The sequence below is a fragment of the Rhinopithecus roxellana genome, chromosome 13 (genome assembly GCF_007565055.1).
Source record: "Rhinopithecus roxellana isolate Shanxi Qingling chromosome 13, ASM756505v1, whole genome shotgun sequence".
NCBI lineage: Eukaryota > Metazoa > Chordata > Mammalia > Primates > Cercopithecidae > Rhinopithecus > Rhinopithecus roxellana.
In genome coordinates this window covers 4,162,895-4,182,938 of record NC_044561.1, presented here as the reverse complement: position 1 = coordinate 4,182,938, position 20,044 = coordinate 4,162,895, and the positions used below count along the sequence as shown (strand labels likewise).

Sequence of the window (20,044 nt, the reverse complement as noted above, 5' to 3'; positions counted from 1 at the left end):
TGACTCATGCCTGTAATCCCAGCACTTTGGGAGGCCGAGGCGGGTGGGTCACTTGAGGTAAAAGAGTTCAAGACCAGCCTGGTCAACATGGCGAAACCCCATCTCTACTAAAAATACGAAAGTTAGCTGGGCGTGGTAACAAGTGCCTGTAATGCCAGCTACACGGAGGCTGAGGTAAGAGAATCGCTTGAACCTGAGAGGTGGAGGTTGTAGTGAGCCAAGATCATGCCAGTGCCCATCAGCCTGGGTGACAGAGTAAGACTCCATCTCAAAAACAAAACAAAAAAACGAAAAAGAATTAAGCATATTGGGTCTAGTATTTTAGAGTAGAAGAAAAGAAACCAAATGGGGAAACAACTGAGAAGCACCATTTTTCAGAGTTTGGGGATGAGTCCTAGTATTTGTCCTCAGCGTGTTCAACAGTGTTGTATGGGAAACAGACAACTAGATCATTGATAATACATTGTAAAAATTTGGCCATAGAGCTAGCTGTGGGGGCTCATGCCTGTAATTCCATCTATTCAGAAGGCTGAGGTGGGAGGATTGTTGAGGCGAGGAGTTGGAGACCAGCCTGGGCAACGTAGTATTCAAAAAATACATAAATAACATTTGAAAATAAAATTGGCCATAGAGAGGGAAAGGCTCTAGAAAACATTGGTTAATTCTAGAAAAGCTTAGTGAGAGCTAGCGATCTTGGCAAAATCGAGGTCCTGAGCAGGTGGGCAGAAAGGTTGGCATCATGCTGGAGGAACCTGCCTTAGGGTGAGTACATGAATTGTCTTGACCCCCTTCAAAGGGCATAGCAGAAGGTATCAACAAGAATATTTTAGGAAGATGATGGTGAAAGGTTAGTTTTTAGTACTTGCACGCAGTTCTTAAGGAAGAAGTAGGTCAGTGTTCAAAGAAACAATATTTAATTTAGTGTTAGAAACCTCCCAGATAGCTTGCTCCCTTCTCCCAGTCCTTGGCAACCACCAATCTGTTATTCCACGTTTCATGTTTTTGCAGGGCCGAGATGCATAGCCATGGGAATGAGGCGTAAAGGAAGCTGGACACAGTGGTTCACGCCTACAATGGGAGGCTAGGTGGGAGGATCACTTGAACCCAGGTGTTGGAGACCAGCCTGGGCAGCATAGTGAGACCTTGTCTCTACAAAATTAAAAAAATAGCCGGGAATAGTGGTGCGTGCCTGTAGTCCCGCTACAAAGAGGAAAAAGAAGAGTCAGGGAGGTAACTAAAGGGGAAGACTATGTAATGAATTACTCACTCTTGCATGTCCTAGGTTCTTCTCAGTTATACCTTTTAGATATATATATTTTTTTCTTTTCTGAGACAGTATCTGGCTCTGTTGCCCAGGCTGAAGTGCAGTGGTGTGATCACGTCTAACTACAATCTCCGCCTCCCAGGCTGAAGCGAATCTTGTGCCTCATCCACCCCAGTAGCTGGGATTACAGGTGCGCACCACCATGCCCAGTTAATTTTGGTACTTTTTTGTAGATACGGGGTTTTGCCATGTTGCCCAGGCTGGTCTTGAACTCCTGAACTCAAGTGATCCTCCTGCCTCAGCTTCCCAAAGTGTTGGGATTACAGGTGTGAGCCACTGCGCCCAGCCAGATTTTTTTTAATTGATATGAAATTCACGTGACAAAATTAATTATTTTTAAGGAAACACTTGAGTGGCATTTACTGCATTCACAATGTGTGCACCCATGATGACCTGTATCTAGTCCCAAAATAAACTTGGTACCCATTAAGCAGTTACTCCCCTTGCTCCCTTCTCCCAGTCCTTTGCAACTACCAGTCTGCTTTCTGTCTTTAGATTTACTTATTTTGGATATTTCATTAGATGGAATCGTACAATATATGACTTTTCATGTCTGGCTTCTTTCACTTAGTACATAGTGTTTTGAGATTTATCTACATTGTATTGTGTATGAGTACTTCATTCCTTTTCATGGCTGGATAAATACTCAGTTTTATGTGTATACCACAATCTGTTCATCCATTCATCTGTTGATGGACATTTCAGTTGTTTCTACCTTTTGGCTATTTTTAATAGTGCTGCTGTGAACATGTGTGGATATCTATTTGTTTGGATACCTGTTTTCACTTACTTTGAGTGTATACCTAGGAGTGGAATTGCTGGATCATGGTCATTCTGTATTCAACTTTTTGAAGAACCACCAGACTTTTTCACAGTGGCTGAATATTTTATATTCCCACGTGTGGCCCAGACTGGAGTGCAGTGGCGTGATCGCGGATCACTACAGGCTTCACTCACTGAGCTCCAGCGTTTCTCGTGCCTCAGCCTCCCGAATAGCTGGGATTACAGGTGTGTACCACCATGCCTGGCTAATTTTTGTATTTTTAGGGACAGGGTTTCACCATGTTGACCAGGCTGGTCTGGTAACTCCTGGCTTCAAGTGATCCACTGTGCCTGGCCCCCACCAGCAATATCTGAGGGTTCCAATCTCTCCATATCATCACCAACACTTGTAATTTTTTGTTTTCCTTCTTATAGCCATCCTACTGGGTATGAAGTGCTGTCTCATTGTGGTTTGTTTTTCCTGATACATGAACTTCTTAAAAAAAATGTTAGTAGACTTTATTTCTTAGAGCAGTTTTAGGTTTACAGAAAAAATGAGCAATAAGAGAGTTCCTGTTTACCCTCCCTCAATCCGGCCATAGTTTCCACTATTACTAATGTATCATATTAGTGTGGTGCATTTGCTACACTTGATATACAATATTGATACTTTATTATTAACTCAAGTCCAGTTCATATTTGACTTATTTTTGTTTGTTTTTGAGAGGCGTCTTGCTCTGCCGCCCAGGCTAGAGTGCAGTAGTGTGATCTCAGCTCACTGCAACCTCCCATCTCCAGGGTTCAAGCGATTCTCCTGCCTTACCCTTCCGAGAAGCTGGGATTACAGGCACCCACCACCATGCCCGGCTAATTTTTGTATTTTTAGTAGAGATGGGGTTTCACCATATTGGCCAGGTTGGTTTCGAACTCCTGACCTCAGGTGATCCATCCATCTCAGCCTCCCAAAGTACTGGGATTACAGGCATGAGTCACCATACCTGACCCTTTTTTTTTTTTTTTTTTTTTTTTTTTTAAGAGACAGCATGTTGCTCTGTCAGCCAGTGCAGTGGTGCAATCATAGCTCACAGTAAGCTTGAGCTCCTGGGCTCAGGTGAGATTACAGGTGCTAGCCACAGCGACTAACTTGAATTCATTCTTCATTGTATGTTCTGTAGGTTTTGACAAATGTATAATGTCTTGCGTCTGCTAATACAGTATTATACAGAATAGTTTCATTATCCCAGGAGTCACCTGTGCTCTCCCCATATTCATCCTTCCTGCTGTTCCCTTGGATCGTTGGTAATCATTGATCTTCCTACGGACTTCACAGTTTTGTGTTTTCCAGAATATTACAAAGTCATGTAGCTGCTTCAGATTCATGTCTTTCAGTTAGCAATAATCATTTAAGGTTCCTCCATGTCTTTTTTTTCTTTTTCTTTTTTTTGAGACAGAGTCTTGCTCTGTCATCCAGTCTGAAGTGCAGTGGTACAATCTCCACTCACTGCAACCTCCGCCTCCTGGGTTCAAGTGATTCTCCTGCCTCAGTTGCCCGCGTAGCTGGGATTACAAGCACCCACCACCACTCTTGGCCAAGTTTTGTATTTTTAGTAGAGATGGGGTTTCACCATGTTGGCCAGGCTGCTCTTGAACTCCTTACCTCAGATGATCCGCCTGCCTTGGCCTCCCAAAGTGCTGGGATAGGCATGAGCCACCTTGCCTGGCTGGGTAGGGAAATCTTGACAGTTGAAAATACCTCTTCTAAATCCTTGACTTTGAGTTCCTCACATGCTGAGAGTGTTATCAGTTTGTCTATATAGTATACCCTGTGATAACCCCTAGTAGGACCACAGTAGATATTTAACTGTGGGTACTGAGAGAACAGGTTCATGTTATTTTTGGAAGACATTCTAGGAAATAGAGACCATCTGTTTTGTATTCACTAAGATTCTTGAATCTTTGGTGGTATCTATTATTTGTTCTGGAAAATTCCCAGTAATTCTCCTCACTTATTGCCTTGCCTGCATTCCCTTCTCATTCTAAGAGTCCAGCCACACAGGGATATGTTCAACCTTTTAGTCACCCTTTCTTTTGTGATTTCTTTTTCTTCTTCTTCTTCTTCTTTTTTTTTTTTTTTTTGAGATGGATTCTCACTCTGTCATCCAGGCTGGAGTGTAGTGGTGCGATCTCGGCTCACTGCAACTGCCGCCTCCCAGGTTCAAGCGATTCTCCTGCCTCAGCCTCCCAAGTAACTGGAACTACAGGCACGCATCACCACACCTGGCTAATTATTTGCATTTTAAGTAGACACAGGGTTTCACCGTGTTAGCCAAGATGGTGTCGGATCTCCTGACCTCCTGATCTGCCTGCCTAAGTCCTCCTAAAGTGCTGGGATTAAATGGCATCCATTACAAGTGTTGTTTTCTTTTCTGTTTTTCATTCCGTGTAGATTACTTTGACCTGTCTTCAATTAATCAATCTTCTCTTTGACCAATCTGCTTTTTTTTTTTTTTTTGAGACAAGAGTCTCACTCTTTCCCCCAGGCTAGAGTGCAGTGCAGGGGCATGTTCTTGTGCCTTAGCCTCTCGAGTAGCTGGGACCATAGGTGTGTGCTACCACACCTGGCCAATTTTTGTACTTTTAGTAGAGATGGTGACCATGATGACCAGGCTGGTCTTGAACTCCTGGCTTCAAGTGAGCCACCTGCCTCAACCTTCCAAAGTGCTGGAATTACAAGTATGAGCCACCACGCCCAGCCAATTAGTCTGCTTTTAATTTAATAACTCAATGGATAGTTCTTACCAATATCTTACTGTATTTTTCTGTTGTGATTGTTTTTAAATCTGCTACATTGTTTTTTATGAATTCCTGTTGCCTGCTAAATTTTTCAAACTTCACTTTTATTTCCTGGAACATACTAAATATAGTTCTTTTATAGTCGCCTGTTATCTCCAGTTTTGGAGTTCCTTTGGATCTATAACTGCCTCATGGTTCTTACTCATGTGGTCTCTGCAGCCAGTCCCCTGATTTTTGAATCCCAGCTCTGCCACTTGTTTGCAATGTGACCTCAAGCAAATAACTATTCTGCCTCTGTTTTTTTGTCTAGAAAACGGAAATAATAATTGTACCTACCTCGTGGGTGGTTGTGCCAGTTAAATTAGTTCATAACTAAAGCTTTTAGAACATTGCCAGACTTAAGTAATAATTAGATACATTTTAGCTATTATTATTACCACCTAGAAGCTTTGGAAATACAGGGATACCTCATTTTATTGCATTCTACTTTATTGTACTTTACAGATATTGTGGGATTTTTTTCGTTTTATAAATTGAAGATTTATGGCAACCCTGCCTTGATCAAGTCTAATTCTGTTGGTGCCAGTTTTTCAACAGCATATGCTCACTTTGTCTTTATGTCACATTTTGGTAATTCTCCCAATATTTTAAACATTTTATTTTTATTTTTATTTAATTTAACTTAATTTTATTTATTTTTGAGTCGGAGTCTCACTCTGTCTCCCAGGCTGGAGTGCAGTGGCGCCATCTCAGCTCACTATAACGTCTACCTTCTGGGTTCCAGCGATTCTCCTCCTCGGCCTTTCTGAGTAGCTGGGATTACAGGCGTGCGCCACCAGGCCTGGCTAATTCTTTGTATTTTTAGTAGAGGTGGAATTTCACCATGTTGGCCAGACTGGTCTACAACTCCTGACCTGAAGTGATCTGCCTGTCTCGGCCTCCCAAAGTGCTGGGATTACAGGTGTGAGCCACCACACCTGGCCCGAATATTTTAAATTTTTTTTTTCCTGAGATAAATTTTCGCTCTTGTTCCCCAGGCTGGAGTGCAATGGCGTGATTTTGGCTCACTGCAATCTCCGCCTCCTGGTTCAAGTGATTCTCCTGCCTCAGCCTCCCGAGTAGCTGGGATTACAGGCATGCACCACCACGCCCTGCTAATTTTGTATTTTTAGTAGAGATGGAGTTTTTCTGTATTGGCCAGGCTGGTCTCGAACTCCTGACCTCAGGCAATCCACCTGCCTTGGCCTCCCAAAGTGCTGGGATTACAGGCGTGAGCCACCGCGCCCAACCTTAAACTTTTAAAATTGTTATTATCTGTTATGAAGATCTATGATCAGTGATCATTGATGTTACTTTTGTAATTGTTTTGGAGCACCACAAAGCACTCCCATATAAGACGGCGAACTTAATCTGTACATGTTGTGTATAGATGTGTGTTCAGACTGCTGCCAACCGGGTGTTCCCCCATCTCATCTTCTCCTCGGGTCTCTCTCTTCCTTTGAACACAACAGTATTGAAGTTAGGTCAGTTAATAACCTGACCGTGGGCCGGGCGCGGTGGCTCAAGCCTGTAATCCCAGCACTTTGGGAGGCCGAGACGGGCGGATCACAAGGTCAGAAGATCGAGACCATCCTGGCTAACCCGGTGAAACCCCGTCTCTACTAAAAAATATAAAAAACTATCCGGGCGAGGTGGCGGGCGCTTGTAGTCCCAGCTACTAGGGAGGCTGAGGCAGGAGAATGGTGTAAACCCGGGAGGCGGAGCTTGCAGTGAGCTGAGATCCGGCCACTGCACTCCAGCCTGGGCGACAGAGCGAGACTCCGTCTCAAAAAAAAAAAAAAAAAAATAACCCGACCGTGGTCATTAAGTGTTCAAGTGAAAGGAAGAATTGCACATCTCTCACTTTAAATCAGAAGCTAGAAATGATTGCTTAGTGAGGAAGGCATGTCAGAAACCAAGACAGGCTGAATACTAGGCCTCTTGCACCAAACACGTAGCCAAGTTTTGAATGCAAGGAAAGGTTCTTGAAGAAAATTGAAAGTACGACTCCAGTGAACACATGAATGAGAAGAAAATGAAACAACTTATTGCTGATACGGATAAAGTTTTAGTGACCCAGATGGAAAATCCAACCAGCCACAATATTCCCTTAAGCCAGAGCCTAATCCCAGAGCAAGACTTGAACTCTTTTCACTTCTGTGAAGGCTGAAAGAGGTAAGAAGCTGCAGAAGGAAAGTTTGAAGCCAGCACAGATTGGTTCCTGAAGTTCTTGAAGCTCTCTCTATAACATTAAAATGCAAGTCGAAGCAGCAAGTGCTAATGTAGAAGCTGCAGCAAGTTGTATAGAAGATGTAGCCAAGATCACTGATGAAGGTGGCTATGTTGAACAGATATTCAGTGTAGCCTTATGTCAGAAGAAGATGCCATCTAGGACTTCCATAGTTAGGAGAAGTCAATGCCTGGCTTCAAAAGACAGGCTGACTCTTGATTAGAAGCTGGTGTAGCTGGTGAATTTAGGTTGATCCCAGTGCTCATTTACCATTCCAGTAATTTTAGGGCCCATAAATTTATGCTAAATCTACTCTGCCTGTGCTCTGTCAGTGGATCAACAAAACCTAGACGACTGCACATCTGTTTACAGCATGGTGTAATGAATATTTTAAGGCCATTGTTGAGACCTACTACTCAGAAAAGATTTCTTTCAAAATATTACTTCTTGACAGTGCACCTGGTCACCTAAGAACTCTGATGGAAATGTACAAGGAGATTAATTTTGTTTGCATGCTTGGTAACACAACATCTATTCTGCAGCCCCTGGATCAAGGAGTCATTTTGACTTTCAAGTCTTATTATTTAAGAAATATGTTTCATAAGGCTGTGGCTGTTCTACGTAATAATTCCTTTAGGGGGTCTGGGCAGAATGAATTGAAAACATTTTGGAAAGGATTTACCATTCTAAATGCCATTAAGAACATTTGTGATTCATGGGAGGAGGTCAGTACATGAGCAAGAGTTTGGAAGATGATTCTAGCCCTCACGAATAACTTGGAGGGGTTCAGGACTTTAGTGGAGGCAGGAACTGGAGATGTGCTAGAAATAGCAAGAGAACTCGAATTAAGAGTGGAGCCTGGAGATGTGACTGGATTGCTGTAATCTCATGATAAAACTTGAACAGATGAGGAGTTGCTTCTTATGGATGACCAAAGTGATTTATTGAGATGGAATCTACTCCTGGTGAAGATGCAGTGAACATTGTTGAAATGCCAATGAAGGATTTAGAATGTTACATAAACGTAGTTGATAAAGCAGTGGCAGGGTTGAAGAGAACTGACTGCAATTTTGAAAGAAGTTCTACTGTGGGTAAAATGCTATCAGACATTTTGACATGCTATAGAAATTAATCTTTTATGAAAGGAAGACCCAGTCCATGCATCAGACTTCATTGTTGTGTTATTTGAAGAAATTGCCACAGCCACCTCAGCCTTCAGCAACCACCACCCTAATTAGTCAGCAGCCATCAACATAGAGGCAAGACCCTCTATCAGCAAAAAGATTAGGACTCCCTGAAGGCTGAGATGATTGTTAGCATTTTTTAACAATAAAGTATTTTTTAAATTAAGGTATGTACATTGTCTTTTAGACATAATGCCATTTCACAGTAGACTGAAGTATAGTGTAAACATATAAAAGTTAATATGTGCTGGAAAACCAGAAAATTTGTGTGACTCGCTTTATTGCCATGGTCTGGAACCAAACCCACAATACCTGCAATGTTATGCTTGTGGCTGATTTTTCATAGAATGTTTGTGTCTCTTTGACTGTTTTATTTTCAAAATTTAGGATTGCAGGTGACTCTCCTTTGGCTTATTTCAGAATGACTGGGGTTAGGGTGTTTGCTAATTTCATGCCAGAGGTCAGGGAAGGAGGGAGAAAACTTGCACTTTAGAGGCCGTCTGCTTCCAAGTAGAGCTCCAACTGTCAGGCCACTGTCCCTCTGTGGGGAGGGTGGGGATTGGTCTTGTGGCTTGTAGTTCTTGCCATATAGAGTAAGAATGCGCTCCGTCGGCATTCTTCGTTGTGAATGAGAGGATTGATGAGGATTTAACCCTGCTGTGATTTCTATGAATGGACTGTAGATCCCAGGGTGTGGGATCTTTCCTAATTAGAGAATGACAAAAATTACCTGTCAGAGTGCTGTTACACCAATCAGTAGTTATTTGTGTTTTTTAGGGTTTATTTTGTTGTTTGTTTGATAGCTAACCTCTTTTTCCATTTTTTTCCTTTTTGTCTTTTACTTTTTTTTTTTGAGGTGGAATGTCACTGTCACCCAGGCTGGAGTGTGCAGTGTTGAAATCTCGGCTCACTGCAAGCTCTGCGTCCTAGGTACAAGCAAGTGATTCTTGGATTACAGGTGACTGCCACCATGCCCAGCTAATTTTTGTATTTTTAGTAGAGGCAGGGTTTCACCATGTTGGCTAGGATGGTCTTGAACTCTTGACCTCAAGTGATCTGCCCACCTCAGCCTCCCAAAATGCTGGGATTATAGGCGTGAGCCACCGTGTCTGGTGTCTTTTACCTATTTTATGATTGGTTCAAGTTTTTACCTGAGAGAGGGAATGAGGGCGGTAATTCTAACAGTGATAATTTTAATTTACATGATACTTAGCTGTTTGCAGACTTATTGTGAGACATTTCTGTACGGTGGCAAGGTAGGTTAACTCCATTTTTGCAGATGAAGAATGTGAAACATATGGGTTAAATAACTTGCCCAAGTCTCAGAACAAGTGGCAAAACTAGGAAGTATTTAGATTTCCTAATTCTGAATGTAGTACTTTTTCCAACAGGTGACCCAGGAGGATCAGTAGAAAACAAATTTAATAGTGGAAGCAATTGTAGGTTGCTAAAATAAAATTGTATTTTTTGTTCACTTTGCTTACTAAAATAAAATCCTATTTCTAGATGATTTTCTAAACATGTTTTTCTTGGTCTCTTTCTTCAAGTCATTTAGTTTGTCTCTAGGTAAGACAGTACTACTCAATGTTCTTTCTGTCTCTTCAGGAGAGAGATGGTGTGCACCAGTTGATACCCAATGTTCCCTTGTTCTCCCTGATATTACATCAGAGAAGTCCCCAATTGAGAAAGGAGGAGGAAGGTTTAATGGTTACTCAAATCTCTTGGAAAAGATGGCAAACTGATGTTAGGAGTAGTTTTCTTTTGTCTCGGTGTCTGTTATATTTATACATGGCACCCTCGTTATTATAGTTATGGCTTGTACCTTAAAATAAGGTCTAGAGCTACAGACATTTACAAAGTTCTTTTTTTTTTTTTTTTCTCGAGACAGAGTCTCACTCTGTTGGCCAGGCTGGAGTGCAGTGGCACGATCTCGGCTCACTGCAACCTCTGTCTCCTGGACTCAAGCAATTCTCCTGCCTCAGCCTCCCAAGTAGCTGGGATTACAGGCATGAGCCACCACACCTGGCTAATTTTTGTATTCTTAGTAGAGACAGGGTTTCACCATGTTGGTCAGGCTGATCTCGAACTCCTGACCTTGTAATCCGCCCGCCGCAGCCTCCCTGTAATCCATGCCTGGGATTACAGGCGTGAGCCACCGTGCCTGGTCTTTTCTTTGTTTTTGTTTTTGAGATGGAGTCTTGCTCTGTCATCCAGGCTGGAGTGCAGTGGCGTGATCTTGGCTCACTGCAACCTCTACCTCCCGGGTTCCAGCAATTCTCCTGCCAAGTATCTGGGGCGACAGGCATGCGCCACTATGCTTGGCTAATTCTTGTATTTTTTAGTGGAGATGGAGTTTCACCTTATTGGCCAGGCTAGTCTTGAACTCCTGACCTCGTGATCCCCCTGCCCTGGCCTACAAAAGTTCTGGGATTACAGGTGTGAGCCACCGCACCCGGCGCAAAGTTCTTATGCTACTAAAATGATCTTTTTTTTCTTTTAAGGTTTTCTGATCCTGTATTAATTTGCTAATTCTTGATGCTCTTCTTGAATAATTAAAGGTAATAACTATTTCATCTTAGTTTGGAGTTAGCATTTTGATGTTTATAGTATATTTGAAATAATCCTGCAAAGTATTTATTGGTTTGGGCTGTTAAGTGAGAAGCTCAATCTTCAGAAGGACTTTTAGCTTATGGACATTTAAAAAAAGCAAGAACTAGCACATCATTTCTTGGTATTTTGGAATTGTGGTGAGTTTGAGGCAACCATGGAAGTGTAGAGTGTGTTGACTCACCTCTGCTCCTCCTAACTCCTATGTTCATTTCACAGGAGTTAATCGTCCAGACAATATTCCTCCCATGCCTGCATCCCCAGCCATATGGAGAGGACCCCATAAACTGTAAAAAGGTCCATTGGCTTTTATCTGTAGGGGACTAAACCCATAGAACTCGGTTCTGCTTTTTGCTTCATTTGACAGGTTGACCTATGGTGTTGGTATCTCCAGTAAAATCAAGTCTAAATGCTTTGGTTAACTGCATTTCTCATTGTTTTGGTCAGGAAGGCCAAGGACGTGTTAAAATCTGTTTGTCCCCTCCTGTATTTCCTTTCTAAGGTTGTTAGCCAGCACTTTTGTTTTACAGTGTGTTTTTGTTTGGACTCAGCTTTTGCTCATAAATTCAGATGTGGTCAGTTGTTAAGAGCATTTTGAATTTAAATGTCCCTGTTTCACTGGTTTTGTGTCTCCATGTTTATGTATATGGAAAGTAACCTTGCATGTTTTTGCATTTCGTTTGTACTAAACTTAAGTGCTTTCTTTCAAGGGTCAGAGGCATTGAAAGTAATTTAAAAAACTCTAAAGAAACCTTTTTATTCTCATTGCTTACATTTTTAATAACAAGTTAGGTAGTTTTTATTCTTCAGAAGTGGGATTTATTATGTAAAGCCACTTTTTGGAAGAGGTGAAAATTAACCTGCCTTTCCTTATGCTTCAGTGAGAGGTGAGATTCAGAGCAGAGAATGAGGGGAGGGATTATGGAAACCCTTTCTTGATATTAATTTTCTTCACAGATTAAAATTTTTGGTCTTCATCTGTTACCTTTATGTTTGTCAGAAAGAGAATTTATATTGTCAACTTAATTCACCCAGTGTTTGAATGCTTGCTCTGTACGTGGCAGTAGGAGAACTAAGGTCCCACGCTGTGGGGGAAATAGAAGGGTAGATAACTCTGGTAATGCTTATCATGGTTTGTGTTCTAGGACGGTGTTAAGGGAAAAGTGGGATTTGCACTGGACTTGACAGGTGAGTGGTATGTCAGCAAAGCTGATATTATTCAGGCAGAAGGACCAGGCTGAACAAAGGAAAAGATGCAAAAGGTGCCTGCTGGGTGTTCTGGGAATACACAACATCGCTAAGAATGGTAGAAATTAGGGCACATTCCTTATTAGTTCCCAACCTATCTTCTTCACTGACTGGCTGTATAACCTTATGAGAGTTAAACTCTCTGAGCCTTTGTTTCCTCATCTGTGTGATGACTAGTTACTACATCATAGAGTTAAGATTAAATGAGACTATAATATATTGCATTGCAGCTGGATGCAGTGGCTCACACCTATAATCCTAGCACTTTGGGAGGCCAAGGCAGATGGATCACTTGAGGTCAGGAATTTGAGACCAGTCTGGCCAACGTGGTGAAACCTTGTCTCTACTAAAAATACAAAAATTAGCCGGGTGTTATGGCAAACGCCTGTAATTCCAGCTGCTCGGGAGACTGAGGCAGGAGAATCGCTTGAACCCCAGAGGCAGGGGTTGCGGTAAGCCGAGATTGCACCACTGCACTCTGGCCTGGACAACAGAGGGAGACTGTTTCAAAACAAACAAAAAATACTGTGTTGCACATAATTTAAACACTCAATAAAAGTAGTTGCAGTTATTAAGTTTTCTTTTTTATTTCTTGTTTTAAAATTAACGTGTTGGTCAAACTGTTTCTAAAGGTGACTATGACCTGTAATCCCACCCCCAAAACATCTGTTGTCAGCAGTTCAATGAATATCAGTCGTCTTTTTAATTTTCATCTCTACGCAGCTTTGGTGGTGCTGGTGGTAGGTTTTTTGTTTTGTTTTGGTGCAATCATGCCTTAGTTAACAGAACATTTCTAAGAAGTACATCATTGAGTGATTTTTGTCATTGGTCTAACATCTTAGGATGTACTTACACACACCTAGCCTGGGTGTAGCCAACTGCACATCTAGGCTATGTAGTATAGCCTATTGCTCCTAGGCTGCAAACCTGTACCGCATGTTACTGTACTGAATGCTGTAGGCAATTGTAAAAGAATGGTAAGTATTTATGTATCTGCATATATCTAAACATAGAGAAGGTACAGTAAAAATAAGGTATAAAAGATAAGAAAGTTGCTCTGGGTGAGTTGGTGAGTGAATGTGAAGGCCCAGGATGTTACTGTACACTACTGTAGGTTGTATAAACACTGTACATTTGGGCTACACTAAATTTATGTTTAAAAGTTTTCTTGTTTCAATATTATTAACCTTAGATTACTGTAACTTTTTTTTTTTGAGATGGACGAGTCTTGCTCTGTCGTCTAGGCTGGAGTGCAGTGGCGCAATGTTGGCTCACTACAAGCTCCACCTCCTGGGTTTATACCATTCTCCTGCCTCAGCCTCCCAAGTAGCTTGGACTACAGGCGCCCACCACCACGCCTGGCTAATTTTTTATATTTTTAGTAGAGACAGTTTCACCATATTAGCCAGGATGGTCTCGATCTCCTGACCTTGTGATCCACCTGCCTTGGCCTCTCAAAGTGTTGAGATTACAGGCGTGAGCCACCGTGCCCTGCCAGATTACTGTAACTTTTACTTTAAAAACTTTAAAATTTTTTTAACATTTTGACTCTTGCAATAACACTTAGCTTAAACCACAAACGCATTGTGCAGCTGTTCAAAAATATTTTGTCTTTGTGTTATTCTATAACTTTTTTCTTTTATGATTGTTATTACTCTTAGAGATAAGGTCTCACTCTGTTCCAGGCTGGAGTGCAGTGGTACAGTCATAGCTCCCTGTGACCTCAAACTCCTGGGCTCAAGCAACCCTCACTTCAGCCTCCTGAGTAGGACTACAGGTGCATGCCACCATGCTTGGCTATGTTTTATTTTTTGTGGAGCTGGAATCATGCTACATTGCCCAGGCTGTTCTCAAACTCCTGGCATCAAGCAGTCCTTTCTCCTCTGCCTCCCAAAAGTTCTGGAATTGTAGATATGAGCCACCAGGCCTAGCCACTTAAGCTTTTTTCTATTTTTTTATTATTATATGAGACAGAGTCTTGCTGTGTCGCCCAGGCTGGAGTGGAATGGTGTGATCTCAGCTCACTACAGCCTCCATGTCGTGGGTTCAAGCGATTCTCCTGCCTTAGCCTCCTGAGTAGCTGGTACCACAGGCACATGCCATCACACCTGGCTAATTTTTGTATTTTGTTTTTTAGTAGAGACGGGATTTCACCATATTGGCCAGGCTGTTCTGGAACTCCTGACCTCAGGTGATCCACCCACCTCGGCCTCCCAAAGTACTGGGATTATAGACATGAGCCACCGCACCCAGCCATATTTAAATTATTTTTTATTTTTTAAACAACTTTTGTTACAAGCTAAGACACAAACACATGCATTAGCCTAAACCTGTACAGGGTCAGAATAATCAGTATCACTGTCTTCCAGCTTCACGTCTTGGCCCACTGGGAGGTCTTTAGGGTCAGTAATACACATGAAGCTGTCATCCCCTATGATAACAGTGTCTTATGTTGGTTTGCTTTGGGTTTTTTTTTTAAGACAGTCTCTCTCTGTCGCCCAGACTGGAGTGCAGTGGCACCATCTCGGCTCACTGCAAACTCCACCTCCCAGGTTCAAGCAATTCTTCGCCTCAGCCTTCCTTCCAAGTAGCTGGGATTACAGGCATGTACCAACATACCCAGCTCACTTTTGTATTTTTAGTAGAGATAGGTTTTGCCATGTTGGTGGGGCTGGTCTCGAACTCCTGGTCTCAAGTGACCTGCCCATCTTGGCCTCCCAAAGTGTTGGGATTACAGGTGTGAGCCACTGCGCCTTCTTTTGGGTACCTCCTGCAAGGCCTGGTGGTAGCTGTTTTACAGTTAACTTTTTAAATTATTTATTTTTTGAGATGTGGTCTTGCCATGTTGCCCAGGCTAGACTTGAAGTCCTGGGCTCAAGAGATCTTCCTGTCTCAGCCTCCTGAGTAGCCAGGACTACAGGCACATTCTCCCACACCCAGCTCTAGTTACTTAATTTTTATAAGTAGAATACATAGTATACGTAACATAGAATTCCACATAGGATATGTAAACCAGTAACATAGTTTATTATCAAGTTTATATACTGTACATAGTTGTATGTGCTATGCTTTTATACCACTAACAGTATAGTAGGTTTATACCTGCATCACCATAAACAAGGAGGTAATACATTGCATTATGACAGCTACAACGTCACCAGGCGATGGGAATTTTTCAGCTCCGTTGTACTCTGATGGGACCACTATTGTGTACGTGGTCATTGTTGACAGAAATGCGTTATGTAGCACATGACTGTTTTTATTGCTGTTGCTTCAGCTTTAAGGTGTTTGGGAGGCAGGGAAGGGGAAAGCTGTGTGGCACACCTGGAAGACAAGTCTGCATGTGCTATACTAATAATTGGGAGCCAGTGAAGTTTTTAAAATAGTGGGTGAATTAATCAGATCTTTTTCAGGAAGATGCTGAAGTGCAAGTTGGATTGGAGGGGGAAGTCTAGTAGCAGAGCAACAAGCGTTTGCTTGGCTGCTGTTGGAGGACTTTGTAGATGTGAGACGTATTACATGCCTTCAACAATATATGGCTCAGCTGGGGAGATGAGGCATTCATACCAAGTGTGGAAATAAAGACATAGCCACCAGGTAATGGTGTATGGACAAGAAGTGCTGTAGCTGTTTGGGGAAGGCAAGATCACCAAGCTGAGCAGTTTTCCTGAAGGCTTCAGTGAGGAAGCCAAGTGGCCTTGAGGAATGACTCAGATTTGGAAAGTGTTTTGGGGAGAGGCCAAGCACAAATCAAGAGGTCGGAATGCATGGTCTGTGTGGAGTGATGGGTTTGGTTGGCCAATAGTGAACAATATGGTTGCAAAGGAAAATTGCCATGGCCTTCAACAAACCTGTTACACACCCTATCTTCTGAGCCTTTCTTCACTGTTCTGCAGCTGTTGTTCTCTTGCAGTTTGAGGCTTTTCAGGATAGAACAGTGTCCTAGTTATCTTCCCAGGTCTAGTAAACAGCCCAGCACATAGTAGATGCTTAAAAACAACAACAATAAAAGAATGATTGGATATTTGCTGCTTATGGAAGTTACAGACTGGATATCCTGCTGTTCCCTTAAACTTAGATCTCAAATAAAATCCTAATATCACCTCTCTCCTTCCCTTTTTATTCTGTGCTAAGTTTAAACAGGTCACGTTCACGCCTCTGCTCCCACTGCTGTGTGCTTACCTTGCCATCCATAATTATGGACATCTCTGTTGTCATACTGCATGACTCACCAGCACGTTGGATGTCCAACATGTCACATTTGCTTGGGGCTCCCCACTGCCTTTCCTCCTTCTTGTTTCTTCACTCTCCTTTTCTGGCTTCTTTTCCTCTTCTCCAGCTTCTAAATGCTGGAGTGATTTCAGGAATCAGTCACTCCAAGTTAACCTCTAGACCAGTGGTTTTAAATCTTTTTTTCAGCCATACCAGATACCAGCCAAGTACAAACACACTACACCGTCTTGTGCACACAGACACAACAGAAACAAAAGTTTCACAAAACGGTTCTTATGCTTCATGAGCCATGGATGCTGTTATTTTCCATTCTGCTCTATTTCATTTTTTTTAAGTGCTATTCATGACCCCTAAATTGATTTCACAGCCTGCAGTTTGAAAAACTGCTCTGGGTGAGCTCATCTACTCTGTTGGCTTTAAGTACTACCTCTGTGCTAATGACCTTCCCATTTTTATCCCTACCCCACCTTTCCTCGGAGATCCTGTCGCATTAGCTGTCTCCCTGCCATTTCCATGTGGACGTGCAATGGGAATCGTGTGTTGCCATGTTTGGCAAAGCACTCTTGATTCCCGTTACCAGTCTTCATTCCTCTTCATAAATGGTGCCATGTTTGCAGTTGTTCTGTAAGGGATGGTGATGAAGTACAAGCTCCCCAGCCACTGCCTAAGCTCAGATCTGAGGCCTTGGGCAGCTACACTACCTGTCTCGACCATGTTGTCTTCATTTGAATAAAGTGGGGTTGTCACCTGTACCTCTTGGGATTATTGTGACAGTTGAATGAGTTTTCACCTGAAAAGACATGGAGCGGTTCCTGGCACATGGCTTGTGTTTAACTAGTGTTGGCTGCTGCTGTTTATCATTGTTGTTATGGCTCTCATGTCCACTTCTGATTCATTAGCAATTTTTGTTGGCTCTAACTTCAAACGGTGTCTTTTTTGACCATGTGTCACCACCTCCATCAACACCACATTCACCCATGCAGCCAATATCCGTTAACCAGACTACCAGTTAACTCCCTGTTCTGTCCTTGCCCCTCCCTGTTCTGCTTTCCACAAAACAGCCAGAGGAGCCATTTGAGAACTGAAACCAGATCATGCCACTCTATAGCTTAAAACCCTCCAAAGGCTTCTAATAAAATCTGAACTTCCCCATGTGGCTCTTACTTTTTATAAGACCTTTCACTGATACTTCTCAAACAGCAACATGTGTGTGACTTGCTAGTGACCTTGTTAACATGCAGAATCTGATCCTGTAGGTCTGTGGGGCCTTGAGACACTACATCTCTAATAAGCTTGATCAGGTGAATATGGTAAATATCAGCAGTAGTGGGCTGGGTTGCCATCAGTCTTCTGATGCAATGCCCTGGGAAGAACACAGCACCGTGTGTCTGGTATTGCCACTAAGGAAGCATGACCTGAGTCTGGTCCTGAGGAAATACAGATCAGATTGAGGGTCATCTTGCAAAATGAAAAGACTGTACTCTGGCAGGGACATGGAAGTCAGGAAGAGAAAAGGGAACTATTCCAGATTGATTGACACTGGTGAGATGTAGCTCTGGGGTAGACTCCTGGACCAGAAAGGAAAAAGAGACATTGTTGAGACAGTTGACAAAATTCAAATGGGGTCTGTGGATTGGATTGAGAGTGTAGTATCAGTGTTGATTTCCTGATGTGGAGGCTTGTATGCTAGTTATGGAGGAGAATATCCTTGTTTTTGGAAATAACGCACTAGAGTATTGAGCAACAGTGGGGCTTCATGCCTTCAACCTGCTCTCAAAGGGGTCGGGAAAAGATAACGGAGCAAATGATGTAAAACATCAGTGGGAGAATCTCGCTGAAGAGGTTATGTGAGCCCTTTGAACTATTCTTGCACTTTTCTGTACATTTGAAATAATTTAAATCATTATTTTTTTGAGAGAGGCTCTTGCTCTGTCTCCCGAGCTGGAGTGAGTGCAGTGGCATGATCTTAGCTCACTGCAGTCTCCAGGGTTCAAGTGATTCTTGTGCCTCAGCCACCGGAGTAGCTGGGATTACAGGCCTGCACCACCATGCCCCGCTAATTTTTGTATTTTTAATAGAGACCGGGTTTCGCCATAATGGCCAGGCTCGTCTTGAACTCTTGGCCTAATGTGATCTACCTGCCTCGGCCTCTCAAAGTGCTGAGATTACAGGCGTGAGCCACCACACCCAGTCTTAAAACTTTTTTAATACCCTATTGAGATTTTGACTGGAACCTATTAGAATTTTATAAACTAATATGTGGAGACTTAACCTCTTTATAATACTAGCCCTTTTTATCTAGCTATACTGTTTGTTCTGCTAGTTTGTTTCTTTCATTTTGTTTTGAGCTTTTTTGGGTTGTTCAGTAAAGTCTCTAATTTTCATATAGCTTTTGCCCACTTCTGCTTTGGATTGGTCATTGATATCTTTTGAATTTTAATTCAGAATTATATATGTTTTATTATTTATTTTTAAGAGACAGAGTCTCACTCTGTCACCCAGGCTGGATTTCAGTGGTGTGATCCTGGCTCAATGCAACTTCCACCTCCTGTGTTCAAGTGATTTTCCTGCCACAGCCTCCTGAGTAGCTGGAATTACAGGTGTCTGCCACTACACGTGGCTAGTTTTTGTATTTTTAGTAGAGACCGCATTTCATCACGTTGACCCGGCTGGTCTTGAACTCCTGACCTCAGGTGATTTGCCTGCCTCAGCCTTCCAAAGTGATGGGATTACAGACGTGAGCCACCAGACCCGGCCTCAGAATTGTATTTGAATGAATGATAAAATGGAACATCCTTTTAGGCTCTAAGTGGCAACACTGATTACTTCCCTTTTGCCTCTGAAGGTTTAGAAATTATGTATTAAAACAACCTTTAAATGAAAAAATAAATTCAGTGACATCTCAGAAGCCCCTGTGCTCAGCATTTAAGAAAATCTCACAGGAACTCTAGCCCAGAGATGCCATTGCTCCCACCCTTCTTCTGCCTCCTTTCTGCAGGGAGCTGTGTGGCCATCCTGCTCACATATGTGGTAATCTGAAGTGATCTTGGGATGCCCCTGTGAAAATAAGACAGGTAGCCGTGGTGTGGGGGTGGGGAGTGGGGGATTGGGGGTGGGGCCAGGATAGGGCCCAGGTGACTTTGGTCTGCTCAGGAGCAGATTTATGGCATCTCCTTGCAGAGTTACAGAAGCATGTGATGGATAGGATGCTTACAGCCTCTTGGCTGTTTTAGATTATGTCTAATAATAGGCCTGCCCATTGTGGGATGGAATTCAGCTGACTTTAGGCCTGATTCTGAAAAATAACTTTGAGCTAGTGATTCTGTGTGCACACTTGCCTGGGCACTGTGGTGTCCAACAACCCTGTGTGTGGCATTGGCACCAGGCTTCCTGAAGTAGAGGTCATGTCTGGCAAGCTCCTCCCTTCCCTCCTGCTTCTGACTTGTGGGGTCCCCTGTGCCTCTATTTCTTTCCCTTGGGCAGAGCAGCACTTTGCTGTCAGTGGGAACAGATAAAGCTCTGATACTGTTGAGATAGTGTAAGGGTTGTAATTTTTACATGAGGTTAATGACATTTTGGCCAAGTACTGTGGCTCACCCAGTAATCCCAGCACTTTGGGAAGCC

At 42.7% G+C, this 20,044-nt stretch overlaps 2 protein-coding genes across 2 annotated transcripts in view; one reads left to right on the top strand and one right to left on the bottom strand.

The window, feature by feature from the left end:
• Positions 1-8,948, bottom strand: part of LOC104676654 (proline-rich protein HaeIII subfamily 1-like) — a 38,710-nt gene extending 29,762 nt beyond the window's left edge. Inside the window, exon 1 of the mRNA XM_030914464.1 lies at positions 8,856-8,948. Coding sequence (XP_030770324.1) covers positions 8,856-8,948 — 93 coding nt within the window. The remainder of the gene's footprint in view (positions 1-8,855) is intronic.
• The window catches only part of TCF20 (transcription factor 20), a 110,836-nt gene that overhangs the window by 26,114 nt on the left and 64,678 nt on the right, over positions 1-20,044 (top strand).